Source organism: Arvicanthis niloticus, chromosome 1 (assembly GCF_011762505.2).
Source record: "Arvicanthis niloticus isolate mArvNil1 chromosome 1, mArvNil1.pat.X, whole genome shotgun sequence".
NCBI lineage: Eukaryota > Metazoa > Chordata > Mammalia > Rodentia > Muridae > Arvicanthis > Arvicanthis niloticus.
Genome location: NC_047658.1, coordinates 18,868,554 through 18,884,249, shown reverse-complemented (window position 1 = coordinate 18,884,249; position 15,696 = coordinate 18,868,554). Strand labels below are relative to the sequence as shown.

Here is a 15,696-nt window from a genome sequence, read left to right as displayed (position 1 = left end):
GGTAGGCTCGGAATCTCACGGGGACACTCGTGCTTGCTTTGGGAGAGATGAGTCCATCTAAGGACAAGGTGCGGATGCTGGGGTCCCTAGGAGAGAAGGTGGTTATGGAGGCCTGAATTCATGACTTTGGAGGAGACTGAGGTCTGTAACTATGGGTCTGGAAGAGGAATATTAGGATCTGGACCCCAGGTCTGAGGGGCAAGGTACCGGGATTGAGGGAAGTAGACTCCTAGATGGAGGAGGGGACATGACCTGAGTTATTCTGTGTGTTTGCTGAGGATATGGGATTGACAGAAATAAAATAATCTTTACAGCTGGGCGGTGGTAGTGCACACCTTTAATCCCAGCACCTGGGAGGCAGAGGCAGGTGGATTTCTGAGTTCAACGCCAGCCTGGTCTACAGAGTGAGTTCCAGGACAGCCAGGACTACACAGAGAAACCCTGTCTCGAAAAAAACAAAAAAACAAAAAAACAAAAAAAAAAATCTTTACCAATTTTATGTGTTTTTATTTTACTCTGTTTTAGACATTTAAATTTTATTTGTATGATTTGTCTGCATGTATGTCTAATACCTACAGAGACTAAAAGAGGTCACTGGGCACTGGATCCCCTGGAACTAGAGTTACAGATGGTTGTGGTCAACCATGTGGGTGCTATAAATCAAATCCAGACCCACAGGAAGTGCAGGCAGTGTTCTAAATCACTGAGCCATCTGTCCACCCGTGAAGGTCAGAACCCAGGACCTCACAAGAGACAGGCAGAAGTTCCAGCTTAGAGCTGTCTCTGGTCCTACCAGTTTCTGTTCAATAAGTAAAGTGTTAGGGTGGGTTGGTTTGCTTCTGATGAGAACACAGCTTCCTTGTGACCTGGCCAGAGGGAAGCCTGTTGGGTTGGATGCACAGAAATGCAGACTCCACAATTGCTTAGGCACTAGTGTCTGCAAGTGGCACCTGTCCCAGGATAGAGACAGACCCTGGGTGCCTGAGGGCAGAGAATTCGGGTCCTGGGTCTTGTTCTCTTAAAACTGAAGGTCTGATAAGAGTGATACCACTGATTTATATTCCCAGCTCTTGTAGAGTTGAAGTTAGCCTGGATGTTCTAGTTTGTTTTCTATGACGGTGATAAACACCATGGCCAAGAGTTGGGGAGGAAAGGGTTAATTTAAGATCACAGTTGTAGTCCTTAATGAAAGAAAGTCAGAGAAGAAATTCAAAGGACCTGGAGACAGGATCTGAAGCAGAGACCTTGGAGAACATCAACAACAGCAAAAATAAATAAATAAATAACCAGCACACTGAGTTTGAGGCCAGCTTGGTCTACAGAGTGAGTTCCAGGACAGCCAGGGCTACACAGAGAAACCTTGTCTCAAAAAGAAAAAGAAAAAAAGAAGCAAGAAAGAAAACAGGGCTATGGGCTGGACAGATGGCTGAGGGAAAAGCACTTGCGGCCAACCCTAACAACTTGAATTCAGTGTCCAGATCCCACATGGAGGAAAGGAGGACAGACTCCTGAAATGTAGCCGCCTTCGGCCACAAGTCAACTGGGTTCACCTGAAAGGAGACTGGGAATGAAAGGGGACGGAGGGTGAGAAGAGATGAAGCCTAGACAAAGTTCTCTGATCAAGGCTCAAAGCTTTAATGTTCAGCTCTCAATTTAAAGGGGAAAACCCAACCCACAACCACCCCTGGTTTCAGCCGGAGATGGGTGGGATAATCCATAATCTGTTCCAGGTCATCCTAGAGACATCCGGAGATGTCTCAAGGAAAGCCCAGGGGCAGTTCTGCTTCTGTGTTCTGTGCAGCCAAGATCCTATCACTTGGTCTGTTGTGGTAAACAAGGTCTCTCAGGCCTGCTCAAGGCTGGGGGGGGGGCACAGTTCCCCCTTTTTTAGTTTATAAAAATGAGTAGTGTCAGCAGCTGGATGGGGTACATGATTCCATCCCATCTGGGGTACAGAGTGGCCAGGCTTGTTGAGAGAGATCTTGTGTGAAGGCAACCTATCTGCTTGAGACACAAGGTTCAAAAGCTAACAGCAACATGATTATCTAAGCCATGTAGGAAATAAGGTTGAAAGTGGAAATATTTTAGTATCTAATCCAACTGCTGGTTGACAGGGATCAAATACAAGGTCAATGACTACTCAGGCTGGTAGATTTCAACAAAAGCTGTCTGTTTACTACAATAGTTTATAGCCCTCTGTTTCAGTGTTTTTTCCATAGAGACCTGAGACTGTGTTAGCAGGCAAGTAAGACAAGCCTATTGCTGATTTTAGGCTTATAGCTGATTTTAGGCCTTCAGTGTTAAGCAGGGCTGTCCCCGACGTCTCCTCTCCAAGTATAGAAGGACCGTGGCGATTCTAATCTTGTCAAGGCGGGGATAGAGGCCTGACCTCCAGTAATTAAAGGGGACCTTGTAATGGCTCCAGTCCTCCTGTCGTTGTCCAGTAAGGCATGAGGACCATACCCGTCCCGATGTCTTTTTCCTGGAGAGGGGATACTTTTGACATCAACTCCTATGTAGTCAGGCTTGTCCCTCAGGGAACCCAGAAACATATTTTTAACTTTTATTTATATTCCCTTGCAGTGTTTAGCCTCGCAGCCTTAGCAAGCATTCAGATCACCAGACAGAGGGAGTTCTGGGTGGCCCCTCTCTGCTTGGTCTAGGGGCGGAAGTCCCCTCTTTTAGGTTGGGTGGAGATGAGACTTGGGAACACCCTGGATAGAGTAACAACCTTATCTAGAGTCTTGGGTCCTCCATGGCTAACATATGATTATGTATCTGACTAGATTTTGTTATCAGATTCTTCATTATCAGAATCATAATTACTAGGCTCAAGATCCGTGTCCACTTGATGGACCAATCTTTCAGGCAGCCATCGGGCTCCATTTTCTTTTTCTGAAAAAATACAGACCGAGCCATGACCCCAAATTAAGACAGGGTCAGGACCATTCCAAGTATTAGTTAGGGGGTCTCTCCATTAGACCCTGGAAGTGACTGGATGCCAGTGGCGATCTGCTGCAGACTGACCTTTAACATCAGTTTGCAGAAAATTTAAAACAAATAACACAAAAGCAAGATGTGCTTTTGGTGACCTTGGAGAGTATAATTCTTCCCCCCCCCCAACCCCCCGCTTTAGTTTAAAAAGTCAACCTTTTAGAGTTTTTGTAAAATCAGGGAAGAAGCACCAATAGCTGTTTTTCCCACACTCAGAGAGTTATAAAGATATTTAAGTTTCATAATCTTTCTTTCACAATTTTTGTCCTTGAGGATAATAAGGAATCCTGGTAATAAAGTTGTCAAAACATCTCAAATGTTTGGCTGTAGTCAAATAACTGCAATAGCCAGTTGTATTACCTATCTTAGTCTGGTATGGAACACCAAGCACAGGAAAATAATATAGGCAATAACTAATTATATTTTTAGTTGCTTCTCTTGTTAAAGTAGTTGCAACTAGAAAGCCTAAAAAGTGTCAAGTCATGTGTACATATTTCAATTTTTTAAAATCAAAAATGAGTAACATCTATTTGCCAAAATTGATAGTTTTTGTAATTTAACTTGCACACTTTTTAGAAATGTCAAATTATTGTCTCAAGCTATTACTATTTTGATGTTGTAAAGAATAAGATTGTATGGCCAATTATTTGTGAGGCCTATAATCTGCCTAGTATACAAATCTGCTCTGGCATTGTCCTGGGGTTCAGGTAATCTAATGAGCTTTTAAATGTTTTATGAAGTTAAGAAACAGTACATGTTTTAAAAATTAAGCTGTATTTTTATAAATAACTATAAAATGTTCCGCGCCCCTTTTTGAGTCCCCTTCGCCCGCGAAAGAGACATGTGAGGCAGTGTTCGGGTAGTTACTATAGCGAGGCTTTATTCTTGTATCAGCTGAAGAGGAAGACACCAAGCCTGGAAAAGGCAGTGCTTATATGCACCCTAGAGTGGCGTGTTCACTTCTGATTGGCTGTTCACTCATCACCCCATATTACGTATGCCCCGGGATGGGCAGTGGCTTGCCGTGCTTTTGCCTTTTGCACCTGCGCAGTTTAGTTGTTTACTTGTGGGAGCACCAGATGCCCGCGCCATCTTGTAATGGTGTATGTTGTCACGCTCACCACGGCTCCTAACAATAAAATTTGAGAATTAGCAATATCTAAAAAAGGAATAATTTTAAGCAATTATAAATCATGAACCATATACTGGCTATAAGTATATATATTGAAAGCTTGATTTTCTAGCATTTTAAACAGTGGCTATAGCACATAATTTAATTATTTGTGCTCAAGTAGAGAAAACTCAAGAAAATAAACATGTGATCTAATTACATATACTGCCTTCTCAATAGATGAGGCATCTGTAAATACAGTAAATATAGCAAACATCTTTTCTATGAGCTGCATGCGTAGTAAATTTCAGGAAATATAAAAGCATGCAGAGAAAAACTGTTAACAACTTATCTTTTGGATAGTGATCATTAAACATTTGTCATATAATAGGCCAAATATCATTATTTTTCAATAACCAATTTAATTGCTATTTGGAATAAGGAATAAACATTTTATCGAAAATGTTTTTAGGATTCTATTTTACAATCTTGTATTAACACAATAATAATTTTATAATAAGATGTTCAAACTTTACTTGTAGATGAAGAAGGATAAATCTACATTAATGGTTTCTTTTGCCAAAGGGCTGCTGTGGGCGTATGACTAATAATAACACAAACAGCCAACAATTTTTCATAGTCTATATAATTTATCTGTTGATAACTAGCAGCTTACTCTACTTTCTGCAAAGCTATTTTTCTTTTAGTTAATTGTTGAGGGGAATTAGGACTTGTATCTCTCTTGAGAATATCAAAAAGAGGTTCAAATCCTCTTATGGTAAGCTTGAGGTTTTAGCCAAATAATATCTCTTAACTTTTAAAAATCATTAAACACAAATCAAAAGCAAACCATTTCCTTTTTGCATGTACACCTGCAAGCCAGAAAAGGTGCTAGATCCCACCATAAATGGTTGTGAGCCACCATGTAGTTTCTGGGAATTCAATTCTTATATTTTTAATTATAAGTCTAGCCTTTAATGGCTGAACCATCTCTCTAGCCCCAACTATCTATTTTTATTGGAATTTTCTGTGCCACAATCTGTTTGAGGTCTCAAATATTGAAAAGATATTGCCTTTGAATCTTTTCTGGAGCAACTAGTACTCCAAAATTTTAAAGCTTGTTATATTAGAGCAAAGGCTTGCAGAAAAACTCCTTTAAAGAGTTCAGATAACAAAATCATACACTAGCCGGGCGGTGGTGGCGTACGCCTTTAATCCCAGCACTTGGGAGGCAGAGGCAGGTGGATTTCTGAGTTCGAGGCCAGCCTGGTCTACAGAGTGAGTTCCAGGACAGCCAGGGCTACACAGAGAAACCCTGTCTCGAAAATCCAAAAAAAAAAAAAAAAAAAAAAAAAAAAAAATAATAAACTAAATGATTCAAACTCTTAATTTCTTGTATTAAAGTAACAACCATATATATATATATATCGTAAGGCAATTAACCATTTTGAGGCAAGCCTTTCCAATGATATGAGAACCATAGATTCTCGATTCTCAATTACGAGCAAATTTACTGAATGCAAACCTAACACCTTTACCAGAAATGTAAAGGAATGGTATAAAAACAATCTTTTAGATCTATAATAAATATATACGTATTTACTGAAATGGCACCTGGAGTAGGCAAATCAGGCTGTAATGCCCCATTAGTTTTATAAATCTTAAGTTTGAATTTTGTTTTGGATTAATTCAATAACCAATCTTTTTTAGCTGAGTGAGAGTATCAGATGAATGCCAAGCTGAAGGCAATCTTCTAATAATTTTTACATAATTTAAGATTAGGTCTCTTGCTAGTAATAGACTGAACCCAGTATATATTAGAGGAACCAAAGCCATCTTGTCTTTTCTCTTTCTTAACAATTTGGGAGGACACAGATGCAAAGGAACAAAAACAAGTTGAACAATTCTTTTTCCAGCAGGTAGTTACATTTCCATGGGGGAAGCAGCCATTATTTAAATTTCTCCAGCATAATCATTACAACTCTTGGCCCTGAAGATTGTTGTGAATGTCTTTGGGCCTGAGGCTGACCCCTCCCTGAGGAACAAACTAGGCAATTAACAGATTCCAGAAAACACCCTTCAAGGGGCTGGTCAGGATGACAGAGGCAAAAAGAGTATTTGTCACACAAGCTTCTGCTGCACCCATTGTATATCAACTTAATTCAAATGTAAATGTTTTTAATCATGGCCTATATCCTGAGGCCTGGTCCAGAGATTATCTTTCCTGCACCAAGGACAAATTTCTGTCATGTGACCTGATTATTTGCTTGTGCCTCTGTTTTTGGGACAGTCATTTTTAAAAATGACTTGAATCTCCACATTTTAAAACATCTTTTATCCTTACGGTTCTGTGCAAGCATTGCTTGTACAGTGGTCCCTTGTAAGGCAGCAGCCATGGACAGACCCTGATGGTAAGAGGGACCAATTTTAGTGCAAAGACGAATGTATCCATGTAAGTCTGTCTTTGTTTTGTGCAACAGGCTGCATTAGCATTCTCATAAGCCAAATATGTAACAAAAGGAATTCCTGTTTGAGGATCTCCAAAAATTCTACCAGCTGCTTTCAGCAGCCTGTCTACAAATTTCTGGAATGGTTCCTCAGAACCCTGTTTAATATTGAATAAATTTCCACTAAGATCCCTTTTAGTAGGTAATTGTTTTCAAGCACAGCAGGCAGCCATTGCAATGTATATACTCCTGCAGGCAGTTTAACCTGATTAGCATTACCTTCATATTAACCTTCTAGTAGAAACATGTTAAGATCTCAATCTGCATTGCCTGCCTGGGCATTCATCATGGCCTGCCTGGGCATTCATCATGATCTGCCTGGGCATTCATCATGGCGGTTTTCTTACTGGTATCATGCCATTTTGAGCTCCAAAGCAAGTAATCTCCTACTGACAAAGTAGCCTTACATATAGTTTTCCAATATTTGGGCATTGAATTTGCTTCTACCACAGTATCCAATAAAGCTTGTGTGAAGGAGTCAGCAGGCCCATATTGTGCCACAATCGTTTTTTAACTCTTTTATTTAACTCTACCTGCTCTAGCCTTTCTTCTATAAACATAAGCGAGTCAAAAAATCTCAAGCTCACGATTGAACTGCCTGTCAGCTGCAGCCAAAGGAATGTTAGCAGTTAACCACATTTTTAGGTTTCCTTTGTAATATTAGCATATAACCTTAATTTTTGGAAACAAAACCAATTATTAACAATGTAAGCAATCTATTTTCTCTAAAATCAACACCAAGTACATTACTTTTATGTTACAAAGTTTGGCTGCCAGTTCTTATATATGAATGCATGATAGTGCAGCCTTTAATATCTCATTAAATAGACATTGTTTTTAAATCTTTTATACATCTGGTTTTTGAATGACTAACCCTGTGTTACCAGTTTTAAGCAAACTTTTTGTAACCAAAGTTGTAAATTTTTAATCAAACCCAATAACTTATAGGCCAATAATCTATAACCAAAATATGTAGAACATATTTACACTTTTAAAACCAATCAGAAACAACAATGAAGTTGCTACACATTTTATATATTTAGACCAAACAAAATTTTCTTGTCTTTCTAGCTGTAATTTCAAGAGAAAACCACCTTATAACAGAGATTTTTCTAAGAAAGACAACTCCTATTTATCATAGAAACCAAAAAGCTGCTGGGCCTTTTAAAAGCAGCTTATGTTGACAATCAGTTCCTGGAAAGGTTTTTCCAGCTCAACTCGACTCTTAGCTACAGGTGTAGGGTAACTTATCAACCTCTGCTGTGTACATTACAACTGTCTTTAAAACCAAGGTAAATTAGATCAAGGGTTGGATCAAGCAGTTTTCACGATCTTTTTTTGAACATGAAACATAGAACACCATCCATTCATTCAGACAACGAAACAAAAACAGACAATGACACACGTGGACATTGGTGCACCAAGGACAAGACAATAAACAAAGAAAGCAGAACTAAGGATTTCTCTTAGTTTCTTAGTCTAAGACATCTCCTGAATTTTCTCTTGTTCCTAGGAGAACTCTGAAACAGCCTTTTCATTCTTTTTTGCTGGCATAACTCAGAGAGAGAACAACTGCTTTTCAAAACTCTTTATCTCTCTGATATTCAAGATCTAATGCTTTCTCTTTCTTTAGGAGATGTAGCAGTGACTGTTGATATTTACTCCTCAGTGCCCTGCTTTTAGTTTTCCAATTTCTTCTAACCCTGCTCCTCTCGCCTGAAGCAGCTCTCGCAGGCTGCGGGCAAATGCCCGTTTAGAATTCTCCTGGCCCTGTCACCTCCTAGACAAATTCGCTGTCACCTCCTAGACAAAATAAGTGTCGGGTCAACACCTATTTGACCTAGACTGTATCCCCTAAAACACACTTCCTGCAAACACTGCCTCCAAAAATTAACTAGCGCTAGTATCAATGTGCGCAGGATACTCTCCTTCTTATTCCGTTTTCCGTGGAGCTCCACCTAAGACAGCGTTCCTCAGGTGGTCCCCCCCCTTTTTTTCAAGTCCCACGTTTTGTGCGCCAATCTGTAGCCGCCTGCGGCCACAAGTCAACTGGGTTCACCTGAAAGGGGGTCTGGGAATGAAAGGGGGTGGAGGGCGAGAAGAGATGAAGCCTAGACAAAGTTCTCTGATCAAGGCTCAAAGCTTTAATGTTCAGCTCTCAATTTAAAGGGTAAGGCCCAGCCCACAACCCCTCCTGGTTTCAGCCGGAGATGGGTGGGATAATCCATAATCCGTTCCAGGTCACGGCTGGAGATGTCTCAAGGCAAGCCCAGGGGCAGTTCTGCTTCTGTGTTCTGTGCAGCCAAGGTGGGTAACTCCACCTAGATCCTATCACTTGGTCTGTGATGGTAAACAAGGTCTCTCAGGCCTGCTCAAGGCTGAGGGGGAAGGGCACACTGAAAGTTGCATCTGACTTCTGTGCCTGCTGCACATGCACATGCACTCGAGGTCATACTCCTCCTCGGCATCGTTCAAGGCCAGGCTGCGATGCACAAGACCCTATTTCTAAATTTGAAAAGCAAAAAATGAGAAAAAGAGGAAAAACAGGGGCTGACTGTCTTCAAACTCAAAGCCAAGAGTGGCTGGCATATGGGCTTTGGGAGTCTGAAAGAAAGGGGATCTTGGATTTGGGATTTCTTGGAAAATACAGCACAGGACTGTAATTAGGGGTTGTTGTTGTTGTTGTTGTTTTGGAGGTAGCTGGACTTTTTAAATGAAATCAGCTGGAAAATGAGACACATCTGCAGTAATGCTCAGAGAGTCAATAAATGAGGTAAACCAGATGGCAGAGTGCCAAGGGCACTTGCAGCCAAGCTTGAGTTCAATCCTGGGGACCTACACGGTGGCAGGCAAAAAAGTTGCCCACTAATCCCCACATCTGTGCCATGGCAGTCCTGTGCCCAAACACTCCGAATAAATAAAATCAAAAGCGCCTGGGTATGGTGTGAGTGGGCCCGAGGAGTTCTGGAATACAGAAGCATGACCTGAGTGGAGCATTGCTCTAGTTCCAAGGGAGTGGCAAGGATACTCTCAGGCAAACTGACTAGCTAGGCTGTCTGAAGCAAACTGCCAAGCCAACCAGAGAAAGCTGAGACGAGACAAGCCACCTGGAAGAGGCTCGTATCAACTGATTCGCCAGCTCGTCGAGCTGCTTGCAGGCCTTAGAGCGTGCTCCAGGTTTTTAGACTTCATGATTGTCACCCATGCTGAGATGGACTTTGGTGATGCAGCTGTCTTTGGGTCATTTCTGTTCCTGTAAGGAACCCCAATAAAATTCACTAGTTCGCCATGAAAAAAGGGGGCATGGCAATCTGTGATTGATGGTTGACTCTCTTGGGGGAGTTAGGATCAGAGAACAGTAGGCAGGACTGAGGGTTTTGGGGCTGAGTCCAGGTAATAGAGGCTGGGGGATAAAATCACCAAGTGGGAGTGTGTTAAAGAATAGAAGCATGATCAGGAAAGGACCTAGTGGTCTGACTTAAGGGAAGTCGTTACTGAAGAGTGGAGATGTGCAGAGGCATGACCACAGAAGGAAGCTTTATCCATAAGGTCATCAACTGGGGCAATGGAAAGGGCATGGACACAGGTGCCTGTGGCTTAAGGGGCAAGCGTGTGTCTTCCAGAGATCGGGGAGAATTTAGGTAGCTCAGCAGGTGAAAGCGTAGTCAGGTAAAAGAGGGCGTGTCCCTTTGATGAGTCAAGGCCAAAGGGGAAAATCTGTTTTAAAGGACATAGTCGCCAAAAGGAAGAGTGGCTCTCAGGCCACTCTTTATCAGGTAAGATAAATGCCTGTTCCCCAGGTGTGGGCGTGGCCATCCATTAGGGGGTTGGCTTAAGAGGTGTGGTTATGACAGAGACTTGATAGTGGAGTAGAGAGGATTCTAGGTGACCGTGGGTGGTGGGCGTGATGAGACAATTGGGGCGTGGCCAGTCTCGAGGAGCTGTGGCACCCAACGAACGCGCCAGTAATTTGCTCAGGCTCGAGACCAAAACTGGATATTAACTGTCCGTATCCGGCGGTGTCCGGAGCCGGGTGGCCAAGCTGCAGTCCAGGAGAAGGCGCGAATGTAGGCAAAGGTGAGGAACCGGATCTGAGAGAGGCCAAACCCGGACAAGGGGCGCCTGAAATGGAAAGAATGCCTACAGAATCCAAGGGATGCAGGGCAGGTGGGCGGGGTGGGGCCCTCACCGAGGGCGGAGCCTGGGAAGAGGCGGCCAAGGGGTGAGTGTGGGATCTGAAACTGCCCTTGTCACAGCCTTCCACCCACCCGCAATGTGTCGACTGGGGGTCCTGCTGCTGCTGCTCCCCTCGGCCTTCATGTCTTCCTCTGCTGTCCCGATCCATGATGTCGACTCTCAGCAGAACTCTTCCGGGTTTCTGGGCCTTCAGAGTCTTCTCCAAAGCTTTAGTCGACTGTTCTTAAAAGTGAGTGATGGGACAGAGATGGACCAGGCAGAAAACCGATAAGAAAAGGAGCAAACAGAACAGAGAGTTAGAGATGCGTCTCAGATGGGAGAGTGGTTGTCTAACATGTAGCTTGATGCCCTGCAACAATTATACCAGCTCTCAGGAGGCGGAGGCCAGAGAAACAGGAGTCCAAAGCCACCTTCCTCTACACAGGAAGTTTGACCAGCCAGGAATACATGATACATTGTGTCATAGCAAAGCAGGGGTATAAGGTGGTGGGTTGAAGAGACAGATGTGGAACATAACACAAAATAGGAAGGGAAGCTGGGCCTGTGGCTGAAAGCCCATCCATCATCCCAGCTAGCAGGTCCTGGATCCCAACATGAGAAAAAAAAAAACAAAAACAAAAACAAAACAAAAAAAACAAGTTCAAGGTAAGCCTAGGCAGCTTTCATCAAACCCTGCTTCAAAACTTAAAAAGAGGCAGGCCTGGCAACCCATCCACTTGGGCGGTAGAGTGAGGGCAGTGTCTACATTTGAGGCCAGCTTGCTCTGCATATCAAGTTCCAAATCAGCCAGAGCTACATAGTGAGACCCAGTCAAAATAAATCAATAAAAAGAGGGGTGGGGATATAGTGGTTGAGAGTGTGACTCAGAGATAGAATCCCCAGGAGGCTGAGGATATGGTTACCTAGCATGTGTGGAGTGAGAGGTAGAAAGAAGGGGAGGAGAGGTAGCCAAGACAGGCGAGGAGCAGGAACAGGAAGGCACTGGGACAGAAAGGCAGATGGGTATTGGTGGCTAGAGACTGAGGATGGAGGACTGAAGGAGAAGAATTTGGAGGGCATCCTGGAAGGACAGCAGGTGTGTACACCGTTTCCCTCTGGCCCTAGAATGACCTGCTGCAAGGCCTGGACAACTTCTTCTCCTCCCCCATGGACTTCCGAGACCTTCCCAGGAACTTCCATCAGGAAGAAAACCAGGAACACAGAATGGGGAACCATACCCTCTCCAGCCACCTACAGATAGACAAGGTGCCTCCCTCCACGGGGCAGCCCTTCCTGAGTTCTCCCCACCACCCATCAAGCTGCTTTACCTGGTAGGAGAGGGGCAGGTGAGGAAGGAGAACAGGTTTGTTGTGACTCTTGTACAACTCTCACAGATGACTGACAACCAGACAGGGGAGGTGCTCATCTCTGAGAAGGTGGTGGCCTCCATTGAGCCAGAAGGGAACCCAGAAGGTGACTGGAAGGTAAGGGCCTCCCTTGCCCCCAGGTGTCCAGGAATCAGCATTTTTCTATAGCTGAGGAAGTCCACTGTGCCATACTGTTCCAGTTTCCTCTCTGTTGCTGTAATAAAATACTTTAGCCAAAAGCATGTAGGGAAGGAAAGGGCTATCTGGTTTACAGCCCATCACTTAGGAAAACTCATGACATACTCTCAAGAGCAAACAGAGAAAAAAACATATCTGCTTGTTTTGTCCTGTCTTAGGAAATGGTTCTGCCCACAATGGGCTCGGTCATCCTACATGATAACAATCTTGATCTAGTTAATACAGCATTCAGATTCTCTTCTCGAGTGATTCTACACTATGGCAAGTTGGCATTTAAAAGTAGCCAGCACACACTCCACACATGGAATGTCCTTGCCGGACAGTGGGGGCGCACACCTTTAATCCCAGCACTTGGGAGGCAGAGGCAGGTGGATTTCTGAGTTTGAGGCCAGCCTGGTCTACAGAGTGAGTTCCAGGACAGCCAGGGCTACACAGAGAAACCCTGTCTCAAAAAAGAAAAAGAAAAAAAAAAAAAGAAAGAAAGAAAGAGAAAAGAAAAGAAGAAAGAAAGAGAAAAAGGGAATATCCTTGAACTTTCTGGGGCTCAGAGTGATGTGTCAAGAGGGATAGATAGGTCAATAGGTGTGGTTGTAAACACAGGTGACCCAGGATTTGAAAAGCTGAGGCAGGAGGATTGCCACAATTTTAGGCAAAAGGCAAGAGGATCTCTGTGAGTTGAAAACCACCCTGATCTACTAAGCAAGTGCCAGGCCAGCCAGGGCTACATATCAGGACCCTGTGTTAAAACATATATAAAAAGTCTACTTGTAAACTTCAGAAAGTATTTTGGTTATTCCAGAAAGTTTTACAGTCTCCCAACAGCTTTGTAAACCTTAGCATTCAAAACCTCCACCAATTTCAGAAGTACTGGTCACATCTCAGTGGGTTTTATTTGTTTTGATTTTGTTTGGAGTTGGTGTGTCTGCCCACGTGCACACATGGGAGTGGCCAAGTAGGGATTGTCTTCTTCAATCCTCCTGTTTATTAACTCTTCACTCATTATCATTTTTATTTTTTCTGACACAGGGTCATTCTAAATAGTCCTGGCTGACCTTGAACTCAGCAGAGATCCCCAGCCCCCTGATTCTGCCTCCTGTGTGCTGGGTTTGAAGGTGTGGCATACCACCACCACAGTCCTCTACCTTATTTTTTGAGCCAGGGATTCTAACTGTATGTGACGCTCATCTTCAGTTAATGTGGCTGGCCAACAGGCCCCAGGATCCTCCAGTCTCTGCCTCCCCTGTGCAGCATCACAGACATGTGCTGCGGCTCTTGGCCATTCCATAAATGCTGGAGACCAGGACTCCAGTTCTCATAGTTGGGCACAAGTACTTTACTGACAGGCCCCTTCTTGAGGTAGGGTCTCACTCTGTAGCCTTGACTGGCTCTGAATTTTCAAGGCTCTGCCTCAACCTACTACAGATAGCTGGGAAAACAGGCCTGAACTGTCAGGCTCAACTGAGATCAGGGTAACTTCAAAACAGGAATTGGGCATAGGCAGCCAGGAATGGTGATACACCATGTTTTTTGTTTTGCTTTACTTTGGTTTGGGCTTTGGTTTTGGTTGTTTGAGACAGGATCTATCTATGTAGCCCTGGCTATCCGAGAACTTGCTTTGTAGTCCAGGCTGACCTCCAACTCTGAGATCTGCCTGCCTCTACCTCCTGAGTACTGAGTTTAAAGGCCTGCGCCTCCATACCTGGCATAAGTTAAGGCTTTTGACTTCGGGTGACCCAGTACTTCGGTGCCACCTCCCAAATGCCAGGATTCCAAGTGTGAATCACCACACCAAATTTATCATGTGTTTGTGTTTGCATTTGTTGTTGTTGTTTTTCCAAGACTTTTTTTTTTCTGTGTAAGCTTGGTTGGCCTCAAACTCACAGAGATCCTTCTGCCTCTGCCTCCTGAGTGCTGGGAGTAAAGGCGTGCACCACCACTGCCCAGCGAATGCTTTCTTTCTTTCTTTCTTTAAATTTTTTTTTCCTAATTTTAAAAATTGCTATTAGCATATGAGTGCAGGTACACACAATGGCCACAAGAGGGTATCAGATTCCCCTAGAGCTGGAGTTACCTGAGCCTGGGGAGACACTTGCAGTGGGTGTTGGGAACCCAGAGAATTTCCTCTGCAGAGACACTAATAATGCATGCAAATGGTGCACATACTCAGCACTCAGGCACACCCACATAAGCATAAGATGAAACAATCTCTAAGGCAACCATCGAAGTTTAACAATAATTGAATTTGGGTGCTTGGAAAGATAGCTCAGTAGTTAAGAGCACTGACTGCTCTTCCAAAGGATCCAGGTTCAATTCCCATCATCTACATGGCAACTCATAATTGTAACTCCAGTTCCAGGGATCTGGCACCCTCACACAAACACACGCAGGCAAAACACCAATGCACATAAAAAAATAAATCTTAAAATAAATAAATACATAACAAATTTAACACACAAGAATGCAGCAGGCCAGACTGAAAACAGAACTGTCTTCCCAAAAAGGGTTTTTTTAACCCAAAAGCACCAAGTGAGCTGAAATGTAGGTTGAGATGTCCCAGTGGAGATCAAACATCTTGGATGTGCTGTGTGGCATCTGAAGATCACCCTGTGCCTCATCCCCAGGTGCCCAAAGTGGAGGCAAAAGAAGCACTGGTGCCCGTGCAGAAGGTCACCGAGAGCTTGCACCCAGAGCCCCGGCGGGTGGCTTTCTGGATCATGAAGATGCCAAGGCGGAGGACCCAGCCAGATGTCCAGGATGGGAGCCGCTGGCTCATAGAAAAGCGACATCGCATGCAGGCTATCCGAGATGGGCTCCGTGGAGGTGCCCGTGAGGACAACCTTGAGGAAGGGGTCCATGTCCCCCAACGCGCCAAGCTGCCTATCCGAAAGACACACTTTCTCTACATCCTCAGGCCATCCCAGCAGCTATAAGGTGGGGACCAGATATCCCTGCATGTCCCACACCCTTCCCCAACACCATATGAAAATAAAGTTTTTTCTTACATGTAGCACAGTCTCCTTTGGGTATCTCTTCCCAAACAGGTCAGAATCCAGCACATACACTTAGTCTGACGATGGCTGTGGCTGCTCTTGCTTACATCTCATTCAGAACATTGTCTCTTGGTTAGGCAACTGGGTCTCCTGTAGCACCATGATACACTGGGTACTGAAGCCTTTGAGCCAGCCTGTCTGCCATTCCAAGTCCCAAAGTACTTTGCTGAGCCACCCCAGCCACCAAAATATAGTTTTTAGATTTTACAAAATTACCCAAGATTTCACAAAAGGAAAAGCTGATATTGAAAAATTAATATTTTAAATTGGTCTGTATGAAAATTTTGTCTGCA

General features: G+C 43.7%; 1 protein-coding gene across 2 annotated transcripts; it reads left to right on the top strand.

The window, feature by feature from the left end:
- The first annotated feature begins 26 nt into the window (after positions 1-26).
- Positions 27-15,360, top strand: Dkkl1 (dickkopf like acrosomal protein 1). 2 transcript variants are annotated; one of them, XM_076933771.1, is made up of 5 exons: positions 27-141; positions 10,869-11,038; positions 11,914-12,054; positions 12,183-12,272; positions 14,975-15,360. In XM_076933771.1, the coding sequence occupies exons 2-5, from the start codon at positions 10,886-10,888 to the stop codon at positions 15,281-15,283; spliced, it is 693 nt and encodes a 230-aa protein (XP_076789886.1). In that variant the 5' UTR covers positions 27-141; positions 10,869-10,885; the 3' UTR covers positions 15,284-15,360. The 2 variants fall into 2 exon arrangements, with proteins under 2 accessions (XP_076789886.1, XP_034341037.1); XM_034485146.2 differs by lacking the exon at positions 27-141 and adding an exon at positions 10,532-10,689.
- The last annotated feature ends 336 nt before the right edge of the window (positions 15,361-15,696 follow it).